Here is a 19,703-nt window from a genome sequence, read left to right as displayed (position 1 = left end):
TTCTTACAGCAAAATAATATTTGCATGTCGATATTTTAAAGAGGATGTGTTAAAGTTCATTAGTTTGTTTAGAAGTTGATATATAATTTGTTGCATTCGCTTGGAAAATTACGAAGAAGGAATTGAAATCGTAAAATATTACTGTTTCTCTATAGTTCTGTGTAATTTCTTAATGTAAAACTCGACATAAAAATAATTAATAATGTAACAAAGTTAGACATTAAATAAAAAAAAATCTAATAACTTACCGTTTTGCTCCTAACATACGCGTGGGACAAGAATCAACGGCTATAGGTAAAAAAAAGAGAAGAGACGAACCTGTTTTATATAAGTCGCGGCGTAGCTGATCATTGCCCAAGTGTGAGCGACAACAACAAGAAAAATTCTCTGAAAATGTGTGCAGTTAAGTTAAACACGTGTAAAGTTATAATTAGTGGAGGAGACGTGCTCTTTCCGCTTCTTTTAATACTAATACTAGTATATTTTTAACTACTGTACAAATATCAGTACCATTTTAATAAGGAAATACAAAACGTGATTTATATATAGTTCAAAAAAATGCAAATTGGAGTTTATTAATTTAAGATAAAAAGACCCAAACCGTTTGTTCCTTCATTCTAACACCGTTAATATTCTTCTTTTTTTTTTTTGAACCATAAATCACATTTTGTAATAATTTCCATAAACTAATTACAAATTAATAATTATGCCAAGAAAAAAAAATTATGCCAAGAAATTCATCTTTTATTGATTTTTTTTTTTTTTTTTTTGCCTTGTTCATAGGGGTGAAAGGGTGATTTCGTATGCAATGCCGTGGATTGGACATGAATGACGGTGATCTGAAACACACACACACTTAACTAGTCTGCCGTTTCAAACATTAAATAAGAACACGTGTTTTAAATGTTTCTATTCTTTTTTAGTTTTAAAACTATTTTGGTACCTGCAAAGTGCAAACCCAGAGATGATGATGAAAAAAAAAGTAATAAAAGAAGTCCATTCCCATTTCTTCTTCCTCGTGACAAACAAAAAAATAAGCAAACGCACTTTGCAGCAGCAGCACAAGAGATATATNTAATAATTAAAAAAAAAAAAAAAAAAAAAAAGAACCCTAGTTTCTTAATTAGTAGATTCGTCAAATTGAATCAGAAGAAGAAGAACGCAGGGCAGGAAAGACTTTTCTTTTCTGCTTCCCCGATTTCTCGATTTCGATTAATAACGATGTCGAGTTCTGCCGAGTGTTGGGACTTCTCTGGTCGGAAACCAAGCTTTTCACAGACTTGTAGTCGATTGAGTCGTTATCTTAAGGAGAAGGGTAGTTTTGGAGATCTCACCTTAGGCATGACATGCAAACCCGACCTCAATGGTATTATAATAATAAAGCTTACCTTTTTTTTTTCATTTTCTAGATCTGTTTTATTACGAATAAAAAATTTGTGGAATTGAATTCGATTAAGAACAACCTTTGTGTATGAGAATATGTGGAGATGTTTCTGTGTTTGGTTTGAATCATTTTACGTAGCTTTGTTATTAGAAAGGATTCGAGAATCATCTTTTAAATTTTTTGGGATCAATTTTTTTTTGTTTTGCTTTGAAGGAGGAGGAGGAGGTTTTGCTGCGTCACGTCAGCCTACAATGATGAATCTGTTCCCTTGTGAAGCTTCAGGAATGGATTCTTTGGCTGGTCAAGACATTAAACCCAAGGATATGTTTCCGAGACAATCAAGCTTTTCTTCTTCCTCTTCCTCTGGGACCAAAGAAGAAGTTCAGATGATCACTGAGACTAAGTATGTTTTACCAGTGATATAGATACTTGAAAAGCTAGGTTTTCAATCAGTTTGACTAATTTTGGTTGAGGTTGTTTTGATTTTGAACAGATCTGTGAAGCTGGAGTCTCAATCTGCTCCATTGACTATATTCTACGGTGGTCGAGTTATGGTGTTTGATGATTTTTCTGCTGATAAAGCTAAAGAAGTCATTGATTTGGCTAACAAAGCAAGTCCCAAACCCTTCACAGCTGAAGTGAACCAGATTGCTTATACTCAAAACTTTGCCAAGACTCAAAAAGAGATTGCTTCTAGCCCAAAACTAGCTGGGAGTTCTACCAAAACTGCAGCACAACAAGAGCCTATCCAGCCCAACCCGTCCTCTTTAGCCTGCGGTAATATTTCTCGTCCTCTTTGGTTCAACAATCTTTTGTGCTTGGTTTTAGCCATATTTTCCTAACTTCCTCTCTTTTTTGATTTGTAGAACTCCCCATTGTTAGAAGAGCTTCGCTTCATCGATTCCTAGAGAAGAGGAAGGATAGGTAAGCAATATCTTGTAAACACATCTTATGTTGTTATTCCATAGTTTGTTTTGAAGCTAAGTTTCTCAATATATCCCACCCTTGTAACCTTTAACAGGATTACATCAAAGGCACCATACCAGATAAATGGGTCAGCTGAAGCGTCTTCCAAGCCTAACCCAGCTTGGCTCGGTTCTCGGTAATCTTTGACACTATCCAACCCAAAAGCTACTTGGAGATACCATCTCGTAAGATTCTTTTGATGATGCTCCATTGTTACAAAATCTCAACCTGCTCGTCTGTTCATTTTTTTGTCTTCTATAAATCAATTTCATCCCTACTAGTTTTGTTTGTTCAGTGCGCAGAGATCTCAGTATATTTGTAAGAAAGTAATCTTTATAGCGTTCAGTGTTTTGTTTGCTTGTGGTGCTCAAGTTCAAGTTTTAGCCATTGTATAACCTTTTCCTCTGCCGACCTCAACATTAGTTTGCAACTTTGTAAGAAACATTAGTTATGTTTTTTTTTTGTTGACGGCTGTAATATCATCTTTGATTAATCCAACTGTTCTGTTTTCCCTTATTAAACTAAAGCTTCCAGGTAAATAATTAGCAAATAAAAACTCGTTTTCTTTTAGAAAATAGAAAAATAGCATAAAATGAATGTCATGTGATCCCACCAAAAAAAAATCAATGTTGTATGAAACATTATAATTAATAAAATTAATATTGTTTAAACATAACTTTCCATTTCTACATTTTGATATCTATAAATTTGATATTTAGTTTCGTTGATTAAATTAAAAAATGCACAAATTAGAGTATTTTGGTTAATGAGGAGTAGATGAACCTTTACGCGTAAATTCACTATTCCATTAAAGAAAGACTTCATAAAATACTACTTTCAAATAAAATATCCGAAGTCCATTAAAGAAAGACTTCATAAAATATCCAATGAGAATGAGGTAGTGGAGTCAATCAGACCAGGCTTGGGTAGGCCACGGGAATTCTGACCGGGCGATAGCTATTTTTTGTTCGGTTTTGATTGACTCTCGAACAATGTTTTCAACTTAACAAACGATCTCAAAGGCTAGTTTTTTTCGCCATTCAACTCTTATATATTAGGTTATCGCAGATGACTCTTTTCGAAAAAAGAATCAATTAGATACCGATGAGCTTACATGGAAAAAACACAGAAACCTCATATTTTTGTAGATGATTTCAAAGGCTAGTCCGAAGTTCGTTATGACCTATATAGCTTAAATAACCTAAGAGGCTAAGATCTAATTATATCCGATTTGGAAAACTGAAAAAATTTAGCTTAAAAAATAAATCGCCGAGAAGACAACACGTAATAATTTGGATAGGACCGGGACTTTCATCTAAACAAAAAAAATGGTGGGGACTAAAGTTTTGATGAAATATCAGTTGGGGAAAAAAGAGGAGTTATATAATTATTTCTGACAACGGGACCTGATACAACAAGTTGCATAACCAAGGGCCCCTACGTGCAATACATTGCACTAGGAATCCTAATCATTTAAACCTTAATTATTGTGTTTCTTCATCTCTTAGTTTTAGTATTAAAACGTTGTTATGTTAGTTAGCTTTGTCATTAAACGTCAGTACGTGAGTTGAAGCTTATCTATTACTCCTTCCGTTTCAAAATATAAGATGTTTTAGAGAAGTTTTTTGTTTCATAATATAAGATGTTTTCAAGTTTCTATGCAACTTTTAAATTAGTTTAATATTTTATATTATGCAGTATTGTTTCTGATTGGTTGAACTTGTTAAAAGTAAAAACTTCTTAATCTGCGTACTTTAGTTAAAACATCCTATATTTTAAAACAGAGGGAGTAATATTTTTATTTTGGAAGATATTTTGAGTTGGAACTTGGAGAACCATAAATTACTCAAGTTTGCAATGAAGAAACTGAACCCGAGAATGTGACGTAGTAATTGTAATTTTGAAATCTTTTTAAAATATCTTGATTGGTCAATTGTTTTCTTAAAATACACAGGAAGTAATAAACCCCATAGAAAAAATGTACTTTTGAACCAAGAAAAGTGTTTAAACATGTGTCTCGCGCAATCTTACATTATCAAATTGTTATAATTTTTTTTTTTGGATACATGGATTGAGAAAGCTGGCATATATATACATACATAGATTACTTGTTTTACAAAATTATTTCTGGGAATTTTTATTGATGTATTTGATCCCGAGGACAAAAGCATATAAACATTAATCGGTATTATAAAATTAATCAAAAGCAAACTTCTATACAATGTGCTCTTAACCTAACCAAAAATTTCACTTTTTTTTGTTCTTTTTCTCTAACTTTTTTTTAAGGTAAACGAAATGATGATCACTTTTTTTTTTAATTTGTTTATTTAATCATCATATACTTCTCTTAGAACGATCGTGTTTCCTAAAATACGAATATTCCGGTCTGCCCGGCGGTGTATGGAGAGCTCGAAACCTCCACATTTCTTGAAACTTGCGTTTTACATTGCTCTTGTCGTTCGTCATTCATTATTTGCACTGATCTGCATTCAGCACTACAAAACCCCATCTCTCCTCTGCACACAACCCAATAATACAAAGATCAGTTTCTAGAAACACCCACCAATAAAAAAAACTTGGCATATTTGGGGATTTACAATCTTGAGAGTTTGTCTCGATTGTAACAACAACAATAAACACAAGAAACACAAGGGAATGCGATGGAACTTACTTGTACATGTAAATGTCTTTGCCTTGAAGTTTCTTCTTACACAAGCAACAAGAACTCAGAAACTCTGTCGACGAAGCCCTAAAACTCTGTCTTTTAATAACCGGTGGTTCATCTGCGATAACCATCGGCTTCTGCACCACTATGGGATAATCGTTTTCAAACAATTCAAACCCGTCCTCGTCGTTGTAATACACTTTGGTCGGCCCGTTTGGGCTGGTAACGTAAGTGTATTCCTCATCGGACAGATCAATCTCCGGGCATCGGAATCTCCCTGAGTAACGAACCGGATCGTTCCGGTTGATCCCGATGCTGGTTTCCTCTAACGCAGCTACGATACCCAAACCGACACCACCGGAACCAAACCGCTTCGAGCTAACCGGCGATGGGAATTTCAAATCCAACGGACTTCTGGGACTGGCCGTGTAATCTTCAGGTTGGATAGCAGATCTGCTTCTTGGAACCAACATCTCAGACAGTTTACGGATCATTAGATGAGGTCTCTTGCTTAGTATCATAATCAAGAAATTGACAAAACAAAAAAAAAAACTTAACAAGAAACTGAGAGGAAAGAAATAAAGAAACAAAGATGGCGAGGAGAGGTTATAGGAAAGAATCTGATTGAAGAAGAAGGAGGAGAAAGGAAGAGACTTTAGCCCACTGATTTCAATTTCACAAGTTTAGAATTTTGTGTGCTATGATTAATGATTGAAGTTTATAGACCGGCCCCCTCGATTTATTTATTTATCTCTATTATTTTTTTTCATCGACATCATATATATTTATACACAATTATTGAAATGAGCAGGCTCAGATATTTTATTTTATTTTTATGTAATGATTCCTTTTTTTTTTCCTTTTAATTATTTCATTGGAGTGTGGTAGGACCGTTAGGGACACATTGTTTTTTCATCAAAGATTCATATGTCCATTTCTGATATTTGTTTTTTTATTATTGGGAATCCAAGACTTTTTCTCAAAGAAAAAAAAAATATAGATACTGTGATGTACCTGATATATATTTTTAAGAAAATTATGTAAATGTAAGTATGTAAATGTGTTATATATATACATATATTAGTAGACCAATTCGTCTATACTTGAAATGTGTATTGTTTTCTACTATTTAGCACCTAGTTTATTGGAGTCTGAAACCAAACAGTGGTTTTACTTTTTTGATAGTGATTGTTTTTTTTTATTTAAGCCGAAAATTAGGTGGCAATTTGAAAATGATTGGAATCTTATCCCCAACTTTATTTATTTTCCCTGATTAATCATATTTTCTGTTTATTTTCTACACTTATAATTTTTATTTTATATTTATTTTTAGAATTACGACCGTTTCTCGTCCTTTATTCCAATATAATTTTTTCTTGACTTGTAATTTTCATCAATGCTAGGAAGATATATTTTTAATTATTTTTCATTAAAAAAAACCCATTGTATTTATTTAATATCTATCATCATTTTATTTAAGGCTTAGGGACCTACATAAACACGGGCATCATCTTTTTAAAAATGGGCTGAAGAAAATGGTAAATGATATAGGCCCAATTATAAGATTTTGGGCCGAATAATAAAATATCTTCCCAAACTCATCGTATATTCGTATGTGAAGCATATTCTTCAGAATAATACGAAAAAAATAATCACAAAATTAACGTAGAAAAGGAAAGGACATATTTGTTACTAGAAGAATCTTATCCGATATATATATTTTTCTGTAATAACAAAAGAATGAAAGGAAAAAAAGTGAAGAAATTGAGATCCACATCAAATTTCGGATCCGAAACGAAACAAACAAGGAAGGTCCCGGGTTATTGGAGCTCCGTGTTACAAAAAATCTCCGGAGTACTCCGTGACGACCCGATGAAACCCAAAAAATAAAAGAAGGTTCGTTCGGGAAAATTCAAAAATCCCAAAGAAGCAAAGATTGTTCTAATAAACTATCTCCTCCGTAATCTTCGATTGGTAAAATCTCTGTAAAACGATCACCGGCGAAGTCGTCGGAGAAGTCATAAAACCCAGGAAACACCCCGAAATCCATCGGAAGCAAATCCAAAAACGGAAGATCATAGTCAACCGTCGATGTAGTAGTAGCGACAGATGCAGATGTAGAAGGAGACTCGGGTCGGATCTCGGATCCGGGTACTATACCCGATTCTTCTTCTTCTTCTTCTCCCTTGACAACACTGTCTTGGTTGTTGTTGGCGAACCGAGCAGCCGCTTCTTGGATCTCAGGAGGGGTCAAAGATCTGCCTCCGGAGATAGAGGGTGGGTTATCAGGGAAATTAAAACCGGCGTCGCGGCCGTGGAGGCAAAACTGAGCGGCGTCGAAAGCACGGGCAGCCTTCTCGGGGGTGTCGTAAGAGCCTAACCAGATACGTTCTCGGCTGTGTGGGAGTCTGATCTCAGAAACCCATTTTCCCCATTTCCTCTTCCTCACTCCTTTGTACTTTGACTGCATCGCCGTGTTTCTCTTCTCTTCCTCTTCCTTGATCGCTTTCGCTTGCTTCTTCACCATTGCAACAAAACCCGGTTTGGTTTGGTTTGGATTATGTTCCGGTTTAAGGTTGTTGTGTTGTGTGTGTAGTTATTTCTGTTATGAATAGAGATGTTTGGTGTGATTTGGAAATTGCGGCTGTGTGTGTGGGGATTTATATATATACTTATGAGTTATGATGAGCCATGAGGAGTGGAAGTGAGAAGTGTAGGAAGAAGAAGAAGATCAACGCTGACTGGCGCGTGAAGATGAGACACGTGGAGGATTGTTTGGACTGGGTAACGCGGGAATAGTGATGACTGTTCTTCTGTCTTTGTCGTGTTCCTTGTTTTCCACGTGATAAAAATACTTCACTCTCTTTTTTTTTGTCTATATTTGTTCAAGCACACGTCTAATTTAAAATACTGAAATTTTCGTGGCAACTTCACTTCTGTTTCTAGAAGTTCAAGAGTCAGTACTTATTTTTTTTCTGAGATTAGTAGTGGGTATTGAAGGCAGCTCCAACAAACATGTACTAAAATATATGAGAAATTACACTGAACCAGACGCAGCTTGACTTGGTTGATATTTAAATTCTGCTCATGATGCTTTCTTTTCTTTGATGCGGACACTACTGTACTAAACTATAGTCTCTATCTATTGGTTCTGACTTCTGATACAAAACTCTATTATGGTTAAAGAGTTCATCAACATGCACAAGACTCACTAAAATAAAGGAGGACATTTTTTCTAAATTCAAATGTTACGAAAATCAGCTTCTAGCTACCATCTGAAACTTAATTAGTGGTCAATGTAAAATATCTTTTCTTTTTCAATACGACGAGCAGCTAGCGCTGTAGGCTTATTATAGCAGGGATTTCTTTTGCTTCATTGAGTTCCTTGATTCATCTGTTTTCGCAATCATAAACTTCTTTATACACTTGGCACTTCTCACGACGGAGCATTTGTAAAATTTGAGGCAGAAATCATCAATTTGTATGTACCAAATAAAATGAATTATTATAAAGGGTTGAGTGGCAATATCTCTCTTTTGTCAAAAAGATGCAATTATAATATGGGGTTTAAAATCCTGCTGATCACTATTTGATTACACTAATACAACAACATTAGTTTAAAAGTTGTTATCTACTTGAAAGCTTTCTAACAAAAAAAGAAGAAGATATTGTTATCTAATTCTAGACCATTTTTTGTGCTAAAGTGATTTAATTATTTTTGTTAAACATTATAGTTTAAAACTTTATATCAAGAAATTGAATACTATGAATTACAAATTGTAATAGTACAATTATAATAGTACCTGTAAATCGTTTAAATTGGAATTAAACCAAAGTTTTAAAAAGCTAAAGTTGGTGGTAGGTTGCTAGATTAACTGGAGATGTTGATTGAATTCAGTGTCACACCCATAAAAAAAAAAAAAAACTTTTGATGTACCCAAAGCTGAAGGGGCTTATAATAATAAGTGTCAGCAGAGAAAAAGAAGCGTTTCCGTCTTGATCCTACTCTGCTAATTTACTAAAAGCCACTCAAAATCTTGAAGAGCAACTTCGAGTTTCCATCGCCTAAGAGAGAGAGAGAGAGAGAGAATGGCGATGCCGATGCCAACTCGTCAGCTATTCATCGACGGTGAGTGGAGAGAGCCCATCTCGAAGAATCGAATCCCGATCGTGAATCCGGCTACCGAAGAGGTCATTGGTAAAAAAGCCCTTTTCTTTCCCTCTCACTGTTAGATCCACCATCTTCCCAGTTCAAAAAGATTTGTACTTTTCTTTACTTCTTAGTTAAATGTGGAGTTTTTTGCTTCTAGGGGGAGCCTTCTAAACTCTATCCATGGCCGTTTTTTATTTTTTTTTATTTTGGCTGAGAAATTGATGCAAGGATTTATTTGTATGTGTTGGATGAGTCAGGTGAAATCCCTGCAGCTACATCGGAGGATGTCGATGTTGCAGTCAACGCTGCTCGAAGAGCTTTTTCAAGGAATAAAGGGAAAGATTGGGCTAAAGCACCAGGAGCTGTTCGTGCTAAGTATCTACGTGCTATTGCCGCTAAGGTATTCACTTGATGATGTTTTCTTGTTTTTTGATTGTTTGCTGAGATATCTTCCAAGCCTCAGTTTTTTTTTGTTCTGACATTTCGTGTAATCAGTTTTTGATGTTCTGTATCTGATATGTTTAGGTAAATGAAAGGAAGTCAGATCTGGCAAAGCTTGAGGCGCTTGATTGTGGTAAACCATTGGATGAAGCAGTCTGGGATATGGTACTGTTGCCTTCCTTTTCTGTTTTCTATAATGTTGGGTCATTCTTTGCATGATTAATCTTGATGTGATTGTTTGATCTCCTGCAGGAAGATGTTGCTGGATGTTTTGAATTTTATGCTGACCTTGCTGAAGGATTAGATGCTAAGCAGAAAGCTCCTGTCTCGCTTCCCATGGAGACTTTTAAGAGTTATGTTCTGAAGCAACCTCTTGGAGTTGTGGGACTTATCACACCATGGTAACTACTGCTGGTTACCTTTTTTATGTTAAACTGTTTGAATGTCTACCGCACCACCTATTATAGTGTTTTTAAATCCCATCTGACCAGAAACTGACTCTCGGACCTGGTTTGTTGTTGAAGGAATTACCCCCTTTTGATGGCTGTCTGGAAGGTGGCTCCTTCACTTGCTGCAGGATGCACTGCGGTTCTCAAGCCATCAGAGCTGGCATCCGTGTATGTAGTTGTGTATAATCGGTTTCGTTATGCTTTTGTATTGGTACCTCTTCGAGCTCTGATTTGTGTCATGGTTTTAATTTCAGCACTTGTTTGGAGCTTGCTGATATTTGTCGAGAAGTTGGTCTTCCTCCTGGTGTCCTCAATGTTTTGACTGGTTTAGGTTCGGAAGCTGGTGCTCCTTTGTCATCACACCCTGGTGTGGACAAGGTATTGGTCTCTGAGACATACATTAAACACAAGTCCCAGAGTCCCAACACAATTGCGTAAAAAGGCTACTGACTAGACCATCATTCTGTGTAACGTCTGCGATTCTTAGAAGCTAAAAGGAAAAGTTATGATTTTTGGCAGATTGCATTTACTGGAAGTTTTGCTACAGGAAGTAAGGTCATGGCAGCTGCTGCTCAGTTGGTGAAGGTAATTCAAATCTCTGAAAGTTCTGTTTTATATTTCTACACTTCCCTTTTGTTTCATCAAACAATGTCAATTACACACCACTCATGGCATTGTTGTAGCCTGTTTCTATGGAGCTTGGTGGGAAGAGCCCTCTCATTGTGTTCGATGACGTTGATCTTGATAAAGGTGAATGTCACAAAAAGTAAATTAGTGGATGTTAAGTTTTTCTTTATATATATTCGTCTTGTACATGTTATATTCGAGCTAGTACAGACTATAAAGGTTTTGGTTGCTTATTTGCTGAGTAAACATGTCTTGGATATGGTCTTAAAAATGAACTCTGTGTATGTTTTGACGCCTGCAAATGATAGCTGCTGAATGGGCTCTCTTTGGTTGCTTCTGGACAAATGGTCAAATCTGCAGTGCGACTTCTCGCCTTCTTGTTCATGTAAGTGTCAATTTTCTTCTTACATTTAGGTTGGATAATACATGTGGTAATATTAATAATTGGAGAAGTGATGTTCCAAGTTATAAGGTAAGGTTTTTCGATGAAAGTCAATGGCATTAATCACAAATCAATACTTTTGGGTGGACTGCTGGATACGATTGGAGATCCTTGTCTAATTATGTTGAATATGTCCATGACGTCAAATTTTATATTCTCTACTCTAGGAAAACATTGCAGCTGAATTTATCGAAAAGCTTGTGAAATGGAGCAAGAACATTAAAATTTCAGACCCCATGGAAGAAGGATGCAGGCTTGGTCCTGTTGTTAGCAAAGGGCAGGTAAAATCTCAGTGATCGTTTATCTATCTTCCTATCTTTTTCATGTCCCATCAGGTTGCTAAATCTAAATGCATTACTAGAAACAGGAAAGAAAAGGAAAAGATAACTGATGAGAGTCTTACAACAAGTTGGAATTTTTCATAGATTGAGTTCTGTTCTGTACTACGGCTAACTTTTGTCCCTCTAATTCGGATTCGTTCAGTTTGTAGAGCATCAGTCAAATCAAATCTAGTAATGCTGTTCCATCAAGCTCGTCATGTTCTTACTTTCGTAGATGTGCGTCAACTTCTATGATCATGTAATCTGAATGAGCTGACAAAGGTAAATATTACAGTACGAGAAGATATTGAAGTTTGTCTCAACGGCTAAGAGTGAAGGAGCAACGATCTTGCATGGTGGTTCCCGACCTGAGGTATTATGTCTCCCTCTCCTGCCTATTACTGATGCTGTTTCTTCCAGGCTATGATGATGAACGTTATATCATTTCTATATTTCACAGCATCTAGGAAAGGGCTACTTCATTGAACCAGCCATCATAACTGATGTAACCACTTCGATGCAAATATGGAGAGAAGAGGTTTTCGGGCCTGTTCTTTGCGTGAAAACATTTGCCACTGAGGACGAGGCAATTGAGCTAGCAAATGACTCCCAGTAAGATAACGTTTTAGAAAGTAAAATATGATCAAAGCCCATCCGTTGCCACTGGTGTTCTAATCGTCTTTATAAATTAAGATCTTATGTGGCTGAAAATCATTTATTGATAAATGACAGTTACGGACTAGGAGCTGCAGTGATATCTAATGATGCAGAAAGATGTGACCGTGTAAGCCAGGTCAGTGCCCATTTCTTGAACCATGCTGTTTCCTTCTACATGCCTAGCAAGTGAAACAACAAAACCGTAATAACGCAAATAATTGGTTCTACTTTGTTAGGCCTTTGAAGCTGGGATTGTGTGGATTAACTGCTCGCAGCCTTGCTTTACTCAAGCCCCATGGGGTGGAGTCAAACGCAGTGGGTTTGGACGTGAACTTGGAGCATGGTACATCTCTTTTTTCTATCAAAAAGTGGTTAAAAACTTAATAATCTTGATGGCTTGTACCGAACAACTCTTGTGTGCTTTTCAGGGGACTTGATAACTACTTGAGTGTGAAGCAAGTGACTCTCTACACTTCAAACGATCCATGGGGATGGTACAAATCCCCCAACTAAGTAATGAATGCATTGTCATGATTATGAAAATGGAAACCAAACCAAATGCTGTATATATGTTCCATCTCTGTGCTTTTATAATAAGTCTGTCAAATTTTAGTCCTGAAACTCGTATTGTAAAACCTTGAATAAAGGATGCTTTGGTGGTGTTGTTTGGTTGTTCTAAAAGGGCAGAAGGATGCACCATTTTAGGCTCTGGTGCAGCAATATCAAGAAGATGAACCAATTTATGTCACCTTCAAGTCACATCAAAGTTAAAAAAACTCACATGGCAATCAAATTCCAAATCAGACGATTTTTTTACTATATCTGCTTAGACAAAGCATTTAATGAGATCCGATGACTATTGGAATTTAATACTAGTAAACTGTTTGGTCATCAATCTAAACAAATCTGAAAAAAAAAAGAAGAAGATAAAAAGTGGTAAACAAGACAGGACTCATCTCTCGCGCTTATCCTTAAAAGGAGTGTGGTGAATGGTGAGTGTGACTTGGAGGACCCATCACCGCAACATTACAGCTTCTTCTTAGATCTTGTTAACCACAATTTTTACTCGCGACGCTATCGATTAGATCTTCTCAAAAAAACTTCACCTTTTCTCAATTTTCTCCGACGAGATCTTCCCTCTCAAAAACTCATCCTTTTGTTCAGAATCTCTGATATTGCGGTGCCCATTATTCTGTTTTACGTAAAGTTGGGAACTTTCTTGTGTGTGTGAGAGAGAATTCGAAGTATTTCGTGGGTTTGTTTGTTGAAAGATCTGCGAATTTTGGAAAATAATGGGAAGCTCAATGGAGGAGAAAGTGGTGGCTGTGATCATGGTCGGTGGTCCAACCAAAGGTATGATTCTACCTCAATAGCGAATGATTGTGAAATATCGATTGAACTTAAAAAAACGATTTCGTTAGATTTGGATTGTGTTTGATCACATCCAATGCGTTTCTTTGTTGTTTCGTTCTTAAATTTCGTGTGTCTGAATGATTATGGTTCTGATTCTTGTTTCGATATTTGCTCACTGAGTGATCCACAGGTACTCGGTTTCGACCATTGTCACTGAATATTCCAAAGCCTCTGTTTCCTATTGCGGGACAACCAATGGTGCATCATCCAATTTCAGCTTGTAAAAGAGTAAATCTCTTCACCCCATTTCAACAATTCAGATCAATGGAGAATTGAGATAGAATGATGATGATGATACGAATGCCTTATTGTATGCAGATTCCAAATTTAGCTCAAATATATCTTGTTGGCTTCTATGAGGAAAGGGAATTTGCACTTTATGTCTCAGCCATCTCTAATGAACTCAAAGTTCCTGTTAGGTTAATCAATACTCTCCTCTGCTTCAGATTCAACTCAAGTACCAGTGACTTAGTTTTACGTACCTCTCATCTTTGTTCTCTTGACTTTTTAGATATCTGAGAGAAGACAAACCACATGGTTCAGCTGGTGGGCTGTATCACTTTAGAAATCTAATTATGGAGGATAGCCCGGTTAGTCTCCCAAGGATCTTACTATATTCAATCATTTCTTTATGGACGAAGTGTCTCTTCTCTTATTTGAGTTCTTGTGTTTACGTTGTTACAGACTCATATATTCCTGCTTAACTGTGATGTTTGCTGCAGTTTCCCGTTGCCGGAAATGCTTGGTATGTTCTTCTTTTTCTTAGACCGGATCTTGTCTGGACTCATATTTTGGTTTTGAAAGATCCTTCTTACTCTTGCTACTTAATCAACAGAGGCTCACAGGGGATATGGTGGAATTGGAACTCTTCTTGTGATCAAGGTTCGTGATTGCATATGATTAGTCTTGTTTTTGTTTTTGGTGGGTTAATTAAACTTGCTTCTGCGTTTTGTTTCTTTAGGTCTCTCCTGAATCAGCCAGCCAATTTGGAGAATTGGTTGCAGATCCAGTTACTAATGAGCTGCTTCATTACACTGAGAAACCCGAAACTTTTGTATGTACATATATCACTGAGATCTCTATAGCATCTCCAAGATTTGATTCTGATGTTTTATATTGGAAACACAGGTCAGTGATCGTATTAACTGCGGTGTCTATGTATTTACACCTGAAATTTTTAATGCCATAGGAGATGTTTCTACTCAGAGGAAAGATAGAGGTAAAGCAGTAACAAAGTTCTTACAACATAATTTGTGTTTTCTTGTCTTAGCTTCCATCTGTAAAGACTCTTCTCATCTGTTTCCTCTGTTTTTGTTCCCTTTTGTTTATTGTAGCAACTCTAAAACGTGTATCCAGCTTCGAAGCTCTTCAACCGGCAACAAGGTTCGTTGATTGTCTCTTTTTCCATTACTGAAAAAATCCTTTGAATCATCATCTTCTTTGAATGATACGTTTTAACTTTTTAAAAATAGGATCCCGACAGATTTTGTAAGACTGGATCAAGATATCCTTTCTCCCCTAGCTGGAAAGAAACAGCTATACACATATGAATCTATGGACTTCTGGGAGCAAATTAAATCTCCCGGGTACGCCTTGCCTTGTGTTTCCCTTATTTCATTTAAGCTGCAAGGAGACGAAATTTTTAGCAGCAGCTAAAACAGGGAAGGTGTTTATGGCTCTGACTTATGGGTTAACTTTTGCACAGAATGTCACTGAGGTGTTCCGGACTTTATCTTTCCCAATTCCGCTTGACCTCTCCCCAACTGTTGGCTAGTGGTGATGGAACAAATAGTGCCATTGTAATTGGTGATGTTTACATACATCCTTCTGCAAAAGTACACCCAACTGCTAAGGTACTTACCTCCGATTCTGTCCCATAGGCCATATTTAATCGACTTTTTCTTATTCCACTTTTATCACAAAACACAGGTTGGTCCCAACGTCTCCATCTCTGCAAATGCTCGTGTTGGACCGGGTGTCAGGCTTATCAGCTGTATCATCCTTGACGATGTGGAGATCATGGTATGGCTTCTCTTATAAGAGACTAAAATAATTACCGGTAAAGTTTTCTCGAGGTTGACTCTTCAGTGCTGTTTTCCCAGGAAAATGCTGTGGTGACTAATGCAATTGTTGGGTGGAAATCTTCTATCGGGAGATGGTCCCGCGTCCAGGCATGTTTCTCTCTTCCGCTTAGCTTTTAAGAGTCTAACTCATTCTTTTTGGACCTTGAAATGTTTCTGTTTGGTTCCTTTACAATCTTGAACCTGAAGTTTTACTTTGTTAACCACAGGCTGAGGGAATCTACAATTCCAAACTCGGAGTTACAATTCTCGGTAATTTGTTTTTTTTTTCTTTTCAATCCTCATTTTCTCCATTGTTGCTCCTGTTTACACTCAGACAGCAAAATCTCCTTATAGGAAGAAAACTAACTTCAAACATAATGGTTTCAGGAGACTCTGTTTCAGTTGAAGACGAGGTTGTGGTGACCAGCAGTATTGTTCTTCCAAACAAAACACTCAATGTCAGTGTTCAAGACGAGATCATACTGTAATTTCAAAATTAAACCAACCCAGTGGGGACTAGGGAGCCACATCATCTCCCATCTGATTCAAAAAATCACAGAAGCAAAAATTTGGGAATTATTTCACATGTATCATCATTTATTTACACCAAGAACACTTTGTATCAAATTCCATTATACTCAGTCACAACTTTGTATCAACTTTGCACACAGAGTTTTTTTGCCCATGATAATAAAGCATTTGTGTAGTTTGGCATAGTAACTACACTGTTCTTGCTCTATCCCATGAAGATATTTGAACACTGGTACCAAATGCCTTTCCTAGTCCAATTTCCATCAAGTGTAATGCAGTGTATAGTACTGATTAATGTAAACAGCACAAATCTTTCCCCTCTGACACGCAGATAAGGAGATTCATAACCTGAACTTCCGGAGTAGCCGGCTACCAGATTTGCTCTGCAATCTCAAAATCTCCTTTGCGAAAGCCTGATTCCCAGTCAGAAGAAGCCCGTTCAGAACTCGATTAAAAGTGAATTTCCGGGGTATAAACCCTCTCTCAACCATCTCAAGCAATAGTTTACCAGCGACCACCATATCTTCCGATCTTTTCCTCACAAACATTCCACTAATAAGTATGTTATAAGTATCCAGATTTGGCAAGCAACCCCCACTCCCCATCTTCTCAAACAAAGCCAACGCTTTCTCAATCTCGCTGCATTCTGAATAATAGCGTATCATCATATTGTATGTCTGGAAGTTTGGTACGCAGCCTTCATCTACCATTCTCTGCATCAACTCCTCTCCACGACTGAACTTTCCAGCGTGAAACAACCCTCTTATCAACACATTATACGTAGTCACATTCGGTTCATAACCTTTCCTCACCATATCCTCAAACATGACAACCGCATTCTCAACGCTATCTTTCTTACACAAAACTTGAATCATAGCATTGTAAGTCGCGACAGAAGGAAGCACGCCTTCTCTAATCATCTCATCGAAAACATTCCTCGCCCGGTTAATCTCCCCAGCGACACCAAACCCGTGAACCACAGTAGTATAAGTAACAACATCGATTTCACAATCCCGTTTCTTCATCTCCAAGAAGAATTCCCAAGCTTGCCTAATCTGACCAGATCGAAAAAACCCTTTGAGCATTGTGTTATAAGTAGTCAAATTAGGGTTTATCCCTCTCTCAACCATCTCTTTCAAAACCTCTAAAGCCTTAGGAGTACGTTTAATCAAACACCAACCATTAACAATCACATTGTAAGTAACCGTATCAGCACTAAACCTTCCCCTAAGAGCCCTAAACAACTCATAAGCTTTCTCAACGCGTTTGGATTTACACAACACATCGAGAATCGTATTGAAAGAAGCCAAATCCTGGAAACAACCATGCTCGTGCATATTCAGAAACAGCTTTACCGCTTTATCTGGTTTCCCGGCGGAAGCGTACCTCTCGGCGACGATTGCGAAGGTTTTGGGGGAAGGACCGATGCGGAGAGAGCGCATACGGTGAATGAGTGACCAGACGGTGGTGTGGAGGTGAAGACGGGCGGCGATGTCGATCGCGAGGTCGAAGGAGGAAGCATCGTGGATATAATTGCGGTGGTGAGTGTCGAGGAAGTGGAAGAATTGGAGTGCTTTAGGGCCGTGGTTCCAGAGGCGTTTGAGGATAGAGTTCACGAGATGTGGAGTCCAAGGTGTTGTTTTGACGGAGAGTGGAGACTGATCGTCGTCTAGCGTTTGGTGAGTTGTGGTGGGAGATGAGAGGATTAGTTTAGCTATGGCGGCGGAATCTGCCGGTGGTGGTTTCAGATTTACTTCGGCGGCCGAAGTATTAATAAGACGTTTCATTTCATCGACTTGTTTCAATTTTTTTTTCAGGTCTTATTAATAAAGTGAATTTGTAGGGTTAATTTGTAGGGCACAAGAAGCTGACTCACTTGACGAAAGCCGTGTGAGTAAACAGAGAGCCTCTGAACATAAGTACTGGAGGCCTCCTGAAAAATCATGGCTCAAATGTAATGTTGGGGCTTCTTGGGATAGAGAAAAAGAATGCAGTGGTGCTGCGTGGGTCTTGAGGAACTCCGAAGGTTTAGTTCTTCTTCATAGCAGAATTTCCTTTGGAAATATCTCATCAAAAGGACAATCAGATTCTCGATCTCTTCTTTGGGCAATAGAAAGCATGAAGAGCCTTGGAGTTTTAAAGGTAATTTTTGGGTTGGAGCCAAAAGAATTAGTAGGAGCAATCACTAGTCCTGCTGCATGGCCAAATTTTAAGGTACAATCGGTATTATTACATCAAGCTTTAACTCTTATCCCAACTTGGAAAGTAGTGGTGGAAGATAGGAAGGCTAATCTTGGAGCATTACTCATAGCAAAGAGTGTCACTCGAGATGATCGATCACAATCGTACGTAGCTAGTGGCCACCCCTTTTGGTTACAGGCGGTCTTCGAAGCCGACAAAATCATAGTTTGATTTTGACCTGTATTATGATTGTTTTCGATCTTTTGTATGTGCATAATTTAGCTTTTGGTATAAATATAAAAATCATTCAGACGAAAAAAAAAAAAAAAAAAGGGTTAATTTGTGAAGTTGAATGGTATCAAAATATTTTACCGTTAAATAAATACATAACGGTTTTAACTTATTGACATAATATATGGAACCTTTGTTACTGGGCTTTGGGTAGAGAGGCCTTCGTTTTGAGATTGTGACATCACCTTATGGCTAATTGGACCTTTCTTTGTGAATGGTGTCACGTTCTCATCCCGATGATCACTTGACGTAAACCAAGTAGCGGAGTAGTAGTATATAGGCCTGCGCGCTGGCATATTCGATTCGGTTCTGGATAAAATCTGTTCGATTCTGAGTTTTTCGGGTAAAGAAGTTTATGATTTATTTGGATATTTTAGATGATTCGGATACGCTTCAGATTCTGGATATATAGGGGATATATTTAACTTGATATTTTAAGTAATTTGTGTGAAATTTACAAATCTTATGTTATTCAATTATGGATTTTAAAAAGTATATTAAAATTCACTGTTATTGAACTGATGATTTAAAAATCTATTTTAAAATCCACTGTTATTCAAAATAATTTTGTGGATTTGGATTTTAATGATTTTTAGGATTCTGGAGGATTTGAGAAGATTTGTTTAGTTAAAAATACAGAAATCCAAATCTCATGGTTTTAGGTGAGATTTGAAAGAATTTTACAGAAAATCATATCAACTTCCCTAAAATCTATCAAAATTCTAAATTTCCTAAATTCCATCAAATTCTCCAAAATCATGGTTTGAATACACCCCCGTAAATCTATAGCCAAACCTTTTTGTTTAGTAGTAACATATAATGCCATTATTTATTCTAAATGCACGAAATGGATTCCTTATTGTTTCCTTTAATATTTTTGTTATGGTGGCTACCAAACTCTATCTAAAGAAATATTTGAGAGTTAATAAAAGATAAATAGTAAGTTTTGAATTCCTCCTATTTATTTCACATGGATTTTTTGGATTGAGACACAGATACACCTCTCATGAAGATTTTATAAGTTCTATGTAGATTTTGTGTATCTCCAAAAGTACATGTACATTTATGTACTCTCTTTTTTTCAACATTAATGAATTGAATTTTTCCTTTTCAAAAAAAA

General features: G+C 36.9%; 7 protein-coding genes across 8 annotated transcripts; 4 read left to right on the top strand and 3 right to left on the bottom strand.

Annotated features, from left to right (window-relative positions):
* Window positions 958-2,866, top strand: LOC104702226 (protein TIFY 10B). 2 transcript variants are annotated; one of them, XM_019227829.1, is made up of 5 exons: window positions 958-1,366; window positions 1,601-1,787; window positions 1,878-2,161; window positions 2,251-2,308; window positions 2,406-2,866. In XM_019227829.1, exons 1-5 carry the CDS (start codon window positions 1,222-1,224, stop codon window positions 2,488-2,490), a joined length of 759 nt encoding a protein of 252 aa, XP_019083374.1. In that variant the 5' UTR covers window positions 958-1,221; the 3' UTR covers window positions 2,491-2,866. The 2 variants fall into 2 exon arrangements, with proteins under 2 accessions (XP_019083374.1, XP_010416354.1); XM_010418052.2 differs by having other exon boundaries at window positions 961-1,366; window positions 1,598-1,787.
* Window positions 4,422-5,764, bottom strand: LOC104702225. The gene is made up of 2 exons (XM_010418050.2): window positions 5,022-5,764; window positions 4,422-4,866 (listed from the first exon to the last, which is right to left on the bottom strand). The coding sequence occupies exons 1-2, from the start codon at window positions 5,534-5,536 to the stop codon at window positions 4,716-4,718; spliced, it is 666 nt and encodes a 221-aa protein (XP_010416352.1). The 5' UTR covers window positions 5,537-5,764; the 3' UTR covers window positions 4,422-4,715.
* LOC104702224 (ethylene-responsive transcription factor ERF018-like) lies at window positions 6,684-7,845 on the bottom strand. Its single transcript, XM_010418049.2, has one exon. It carries the CDS (start codon window positions 7,540-7,542, stop codon window positions 6,928-6,930), a length of 615 nt encoding a protein of 204 aa, XP_010416351.1. The 5' UTR covers window positions 7,543-7,845; the 3' UTR covers window positions 6,684-6,927.
* Window positions 7,694-7,881, top strand: LOC109125664. Its single transcript, XM_019227828.1, has one exon. It carries the CDS (start codon window positions 7,707-7,709, stop codon window positions 7,812-7,814), a length of 108 nt encoding a protein of 35 aa, XP_019083373.1. The 5' UTR covers window positions 7,694-7,706; the 3' UTR covers window positions 7,815-7,881.
* LOC104702223 (betaine aldehyde dehydrogenase 1, chloroplastic-like) lies at window positions 8,926-12,776 on the top strand. Its single transcript, XM_010418048.2, has 15 exons — window positions 8,926-9,213; window positions 9,426-9,568; window positions 9,694-9,774; window positions 9,862-10,010; window positions 10,134-10,226; window positions 10,313-10,436; window positions 10,578-10,643; window positions 10,742-10,808; window positions 10,994-11,070; window positions 11,295-11,408; window positions 11,743-11,820; window positions 11,908-12,059; window positions 12,180-12,240; window positions 12,341-12,447; window positions 12,533-12,776. Exons 1-15 carry the CDS (start codon window positions 9,105-9,107, stop codon window positions 12,615-12,617), a joined length of 1,506 nt encoding a protein of 501 aa, XP_010416350.1. The 5' UTR covers window positions 8,926-9,104; the 3' UTR covers window positions 12,618-12,776.
* Window positions 13,019-16,296, top strand: LOC104702220 (mannose-1-phosphate guanyltransferase alpha-like). The gene is made up of 15 exons (XM_010418046.1): window positions 13,019-13,457; window positions 13,648-13,745; window positions 13,836-13,936; window positions 14,029-14,107; window positions 14,202-14,262; window positions 14,353-14,399; window positions 14,479-14,571; window positions 14,646-14,736; window positions 14,852-14,900; window positions 14,990-15,103; window positions 15,223-15,370; window positions 15,447-15,539; window positions 15,620-15,688; window positions 15,808-15,850; window positions 15,968-16,296. The coding sequence occupies exons 1-15, from the start codon at window positions 13,397-13,399 to the stop codon at window positions 16,066-16,068; spliced, it is 1,248 nt and encodes a 415-aa protein (XP_010416348.1). The 5' UTR covers window positions 13,019-13,396; the 3' UTR covers window positions 16,069-16,296.
* On the bottom strand, window positions 16,140-18,424 carry LOC104702221 (pentatricopeptide repeat-containing protein At1g74900, mitochondrial-like). The gene has a single exon (XM_010418047.2). The coding sequence runs from the start codon at window positions 17,896-17,898 to the stop codon at window positions 16,453-16,455; it is 1,446 nt and encodes a 481-aa protein (XP_010416349.1). The 5' UTR covers window positions 17,899-18,424; the 3' UTR covers window positions 16,140-16,452.

Source organism: Camelina sativa, chromosome 7 (genome assembly GCF_000633955.1).
Source record: "Camelina sativa cultivar DH55 chromosome 7, Cs, whole genome shotgun sequence".
Classification (NCBI taxonomy): Eukaryota; Viridiplantae; Streptophyta; class Magnoliopsida; order Brassicales; family Brassicaceae; genus Camelina; species Camelina sativa.
This window is presented reverse-complemented; position numbering and strand designations above follow the sequence as displayed.